The sequence below is a fragment of the Vigna angularis genome, chromosome 9 (assembly GCF_016808095.1).
Source record: "Vigna angularis cultivar LongXiaoDou No.4 chromosome 9, ASM1680809v1, whole genome shotgun sequence".
NCBI classification, from domain to species: domain Eukaryota; kingdom Viridiplantae; phylum Streptophyta; class Magnoliopsida; order Fabales; family Fabaceae; genus Vigna; species Vigna angularis.
In genome coordinates this window covers 3305855-3311453 of record NC_068978.1, presented here as the reverse complement: position 1 = coordinate 3311453, position 5599 = coordinate 3305855, and the positions used below count along the sequence as shown (strand labels likewise).

Here is a 5599-nt window from a genome sequence, read left to right as displayed (position 1 = left end):
TTAAAGTTTTTGGATTACACATATTTACGTATGATTTTAAAATTTTAAAATATTTTAAAATTTATATTTATGTGAGTCTTAATTTAAATTTAAAAAATCTATGTAATAATATGTTTAGATATTTGTACCCCTCTTATGTAATCTGTAATTAATAATATTAATTTTTTTTCACCTCCTTAATTCTTAGAATTTTATTAGAGTGTATTGATATGCAAATGCACTATTATTTGGCTTAGTTGCAAATCATCTACACAAGACACATCTTGGTACAAGTGATACTACGACATCATTCTTGAATAACAAAAGTAAACAATATCAGATGGAAGATATAATTAAGTAAACTAATCAAGTTGAAGCAGATCTTAACTTAACCCTACTTCCCAACGTGCTCCCTATTTCATGAAATCTTCAACATCAAAATGGAAAATACATGCAAAACATCATTATTGACTGTGATCAGAAACAAAACAAACATAGGAACGATGAACGATGAACTCATGAGAAATATTCCTATCCTCTGCCACCAAAACGAGCCTTAAGCTTCTTCACTTGTTCATAATCAAGCAAAGTAGTTTGAGAAATCAACTCAGAAGGCAAGTTGTTGCCGAATAAAAGAAGGTCAAGTAGTTGAGCTCCTGGGCTTGGATTACTGAAAGCAAGAAAAGCAGTGGCTTTTCCCTTACCAGAATTCACTTGGAAATGCAAGAGTCCTTGTGGGAAAACCATAACATCTCCTGGTTTCAGTGTCTTCTGATAAGCTGCAGAAGGTGTTATGAACCCTGCAGTGATTTCACCCTTCACCATTATCATTATTTCACTTGAAGCAGTATGTGAGTGCACCGGAACAAATCCACCTTTGGCTAGGTCTAACCGTGCTGCAGATAAACCAAGACCGTTCACACCTGGAAGTTCAGTCACAAATGCAGGTGTTACTGCAGCATTGAAAATTCCTGAGGTGTTTCCAGCTACAAAACCTGAGAACACAAAGTCATCCACTGTCACTGTGTTGGGTTGCTTGCACTCGTAGCCTGAAGGGCCATCAGGACCCTTTAGGTTTGCTACGCAGAAATCATTGACAAAAGCATGGCAAGCTGATGACAGAAGAGCGAAAAGAAAAAGAGTGTAAATCATCTTCATCTAAGAATTTCGATGAATGACAATGGATTTGGTGTGAAGGTGGTGTGGGATTAGGAAGCCTTTTATAAGGCCATTGTTACAAGTTGGAGAGTAAACTAAGAGATGACCATGCAGTAACGTACAATTTACTTCCACATGGCATTAACTATCAAGTCAAATCATGTTAATTAATTTCATAATATATATGAAAAATGTTGAACATTGACTGGAAGAATATAAAAAATATCATTAGGAATTGTAAATCTTGATGAGAAAACACCATAGAAGTAAAAGGAAAGTAAAATACATTGCTGCAAAATCTTTCGTGAATTTTGCTGCATAATACAAATACGGTGCTATATGCCATCATGTGCCATAGTTGTGATTTTCTTTTTCATTTTTTTAGCGAGACTGTTTATGTTATTATGAATAAACAAGAATTAAAAAATGTGGTAGTATTCTAATAATTTGAAATAAGAATTTTCCGTTAACTTTAACCTATAGAAAAATTACTTTCACTTGTTTCATTTGAAGTATTATATGTGCTAGATCCAAAGCTCGGAAAAAGTGGCTTAAAGAAGGAGGGATGGTTGACATTAGGGTCATGAATTATCATTATCAAAATATTAAAATGATGATTCATGCATGATCACTATAATACAATAAGATAAACTGCGATTATATAAAAATATACTGCACCACTAGAGAAGAAATACAACTAACAGTTCTTTTAGATATTAAATTCCGATTCTACAATCAAAATATAGTAAAATGAAATAAAAAGAAAAAAAAATTGACTTTGGTTATAACCACTTACCGAAGTAGTGTAGTCTATCTTGATAAATTAAAATAAAACCAAAAATTGTTTGGACATGTGACTAGAAAAATATACAAACATAAACAAATTATTAGGTTTGATTTCTAATTTCAACTAGAACCACTTCAAAAGTTAATTTTTTTACAACATTTTTTTAAAAATAAACTCAACTAATTGAAAAAATAAATTTTATTTAAAAAGTGTTGAGGATATAAGTATAAGTTTAATTCTCACATGAGAAAATTAAACATATTATATAATATTAGACCCTTAAACTAATTGTATTTTAAAAGGAAAGTTGTGTCAATTTTTTATATGTAAGTCTTATGGATGTTATATTTTTTGGTAGTACCTATTCATCAGAATACTTCCAAAAAAAAATTATATTAATATAAAATGAATTCACTCTTATAAAAGAATCTTGAAAAATATAAATATAAGTTTAAGTTTTACTTGAATAAAAAAAATGTGGTTTCAAAATTGATTTTATTAAGGTTTGACTTGGTCCATATTTTTTAAAATAAAAACTTCAAGTAAAAAACCAAAAGGTAGTTTTTATAGGAAAGAATGATTTAGTTTTGAAATTTGATTTACATTTATATGCATGATTTTAATATTGAAAGAAAAAAAAAGACAAACCATGCAAAATGACTAGTGTGTAGCCTAGCTTTTTACATAGAAATCCAATTTTGCATGTGATACCTTTATCTTCTGTCGCATTCCGAGCAACAAATGGTCCATAACCATATCACTTGTAAAAGGAGATAAACATTGGCATTAATAATTTATTTTTTTAAAATAGAGTTTATGTTAAAATTTAAACATTTTACATTCCACCTGATAAATGAGATACATTGGGAAAATGCTACTCCTATTTTGCTGTTTCCTAGTTTCCCTATTTTTTTTAAATGTTTAATTTCTTTAAATAATTAAGTGTCAACACATTTGTTAATATATGTTTTTTTTACCGATATTCAAGTTTATAAATATTATTTCTCTCTTTTCCCTTTATCACCAAACTAACTTTATATCATCTTTAGGTTTTCTTAGAATATTTGACATACTATTACTTAGTTCTATTACATAGTTTCATCATAATCCTTAAACTTTTGAAAACAACTCCGATTTTGTGCATACAAAGCATAAATTGTTCAATAATATAAAGAGATATTATTTATTTTTGTCTCTATTCATAATATCAACTATTTCAGATCTTTATCATCCTTATCGTGTACACTTTATAGATATCAACTTCTAGGATGTAAAAATGTAGTGATTGAATCACTTTCATTTGTCCACATTGCATACCCAAATTTAGATATCTCAATTTGGTTTCTTTTATATTATTTGAAATCTCTCATTTAAAAAGTCTATAAAACAAAAATATTTATAAAAGTTTTGTGGATCAGGGTCAATTCATATACATTCTTTTTAAAAAAAAATATTCTTTTATAATTCAGAAAATATATATAATTAATTCTTAATCTATTGTAAATATAAGTGTTTTTAATTTATTAAAAAAATACATACAAACATTTTAATCACATTCATATAGACTTTGGAATAAACTTTGTTGTATATAGAAGAATTACTCATCAAAAGACATTAAAATCATTGATTAGCTAAAATTATTAATTTTCTTTTAATTCGTTAAACATCTTTTTTCTTAAAGTATATAAGATACATATTTAATTTTGTTATGCCAAAAATACATCCAGATCTAAATCAAAATCAAAATTAAATAAAAATGAAGTTTAAAATAATGAATTTATGAATAATAAATTTATGGACTTTTTTATTATATATTCTTTTTTTTATTTATGACTTAAATTTATACTTAAATCCTACCAATTGTTTATTTCTCTTTAATAATTAATTAATATATATATATATATATATACACTAATTATAAAATTTTAGTGAGAATTTTATTAGAATTAATTCTAACATTTTCATATTTTGGTTAAACTTTATATTTCTTTTGTTATGTACAGACTTTATCACAATATCTTATTTACTGCTTTCTTAAACACTATAATTTTTTTTCTACGGTAAAATTAATAAATAGATTATAGTTAATAACGATATTAAATTATATATTTTATTTAATAATATAATAATAAATATGATATAAAAATATTAATTTAAATTCTTTAATAAAATATATAATTATATATATTTATATATAAATAAATACATAAATGATATTGTTTTGAAAAATTATATATTATCATGACCGACTTGATACATGAGGCTTTGTGGATAGAATTCTTTTTGATCTCCACTTGATATATCCTCTTAAAAAAGAATTTTTGTAAGAATGGACTAAGCGATTAAATTATAAACTCAATCTGCGTCACATTTGTACACTTACTTAATCTCAAAATTTAAGGGGTATAATTAAAAAAGGTATTATGTAAATATAACTAGTCAAAAAGTTAAGAAACAAGACTCAGAACGAAACACAATTACGAGATAGTAAAAAGGACAAGCAGAATCTTTTTTGAAAAAGAAATAGCACACCAGAAAACATTGGATAAACTTGTTCAGCAATTAACAGTGGCAAACCCATCTAAACATGGTCATGCTCAAGTCTCAAGAGACATTCTTCACCTTTGGAACAGAGATGAAAAGCAAAAATCAAGCACTCCGCATGACACGAGTAATTCAATGACCAGAAGACCTGACAAGTCTAAGGAATCTAAACAACACAAGGTAATGGATTAAGCAATATAATGAAGAATTCATAAATCATAACCATGAGACTGCTCTAGCTAATTAACCACTGCCCCCAAGAACACCCTTAAGCTTCTTGACTAGAGCAGGATCAAGGAAAGTTGTCTGTGTAATCAAAGGTGTAGAGAAGTCGCTGGCAAACAGTGCAAAGTCAAGGATTTGGAGGCCAGGGTTTGCACTGCTGAAAATAGCAAAAGCAGTGGCCTTCCTCTTATGAGCTGCTATTTGAAAGTGCAACAACCCTTGTGGGAAGACCATAAGCTCTCCCTTTTTCAGTAACTTCTGATAAACAACGTTACTTGATGAAATAAATCCAGCAAGGATGTAACCCTGAGTCACTAGTAGAAGTTCATTGGCACCAGGATGAGTGTGAAGTGGGATAACTCCAGCAGGACCAAGGTCTATCCTTGCTGCTGATAGTCCCAGACCATTAACACCTGGGAATTGACCAACAAATGCTGGGGTCACAGCACCATTGATTATGTTTGTGACATTTGCAGTTTCAGTTAAGCCAGCAAACACAAAATCATCTGAAGTAACTTTGGCAGCTGGCTTGCAGGGAAAGCCTGCAGGGCCATCTGCACTTTTTAGGTCTGCCACACAGAAGTCTTGAACAGTAGCATGGGAAGTGGATAAGAGAAAGGAAAGGAGGAACACAGTGTGAAGAAACATCTTGGCTTGGTAGTGTTGAAGTGTGAATGGGAATGTGAGAATGGTAGGCTACATGATGGTGCTATATATATAAAGTTTGTTGCAAGTTGGAGCTGAACATATATACCATGCAGCTAATAATGACAAAAGCAAAATTAGAGCCAGAGTTACACTTTTTGGATTTTGTAGAACTTTCCTAAAGAGGTCCCCTCTTGTGGCACCAGACAGAGAAAATGAAAAGTTGTTCTCACAATAGTTAAACCTTTTTGGTAAGTAAAG

General features: G+C 29.4%; 2 protein-coding genes across 2 annotated transcripts; both read right to left on the bottom strand.

Moving 5' to 3' along the window:
* Window positions 1-204: 204 nt before the first annotated feature.
* LOC108319324 (auxin-binding protein ABP19a) lies at window positions 205-1154 on the bottom strand. The gene has a single exon (XM_017550425.2). It carries the CDS (start codon window positions 1135-1137, stop codon window positions 511-513), a length of 627 nt encoding a protein of 208 aa, XP_017405914.1. The 5' UTR covers window positions 1138-1154; the 3' UTR covers window positions 205-510.
* A 3255-nt stretch (window positions 1155-4409) lies between these two features.
* Window positions 4410-5389, bottom strand: LOC108319323 (auxin-binding protein ABP19a). The gene has a single exon (XM_017550424.1). It carries the CDS (start codon window positions 5339-5341, stop codon window positions 4712-4714), a length of 630 nt encoding a protein of 209 aa, XP_017405913.1. The 5' UTR covers window positions 5342-5389; the 3' UTR covers window positions 4410-4711.
* Window positions 5390-5599: the final 210 nt, after the last annotated feature.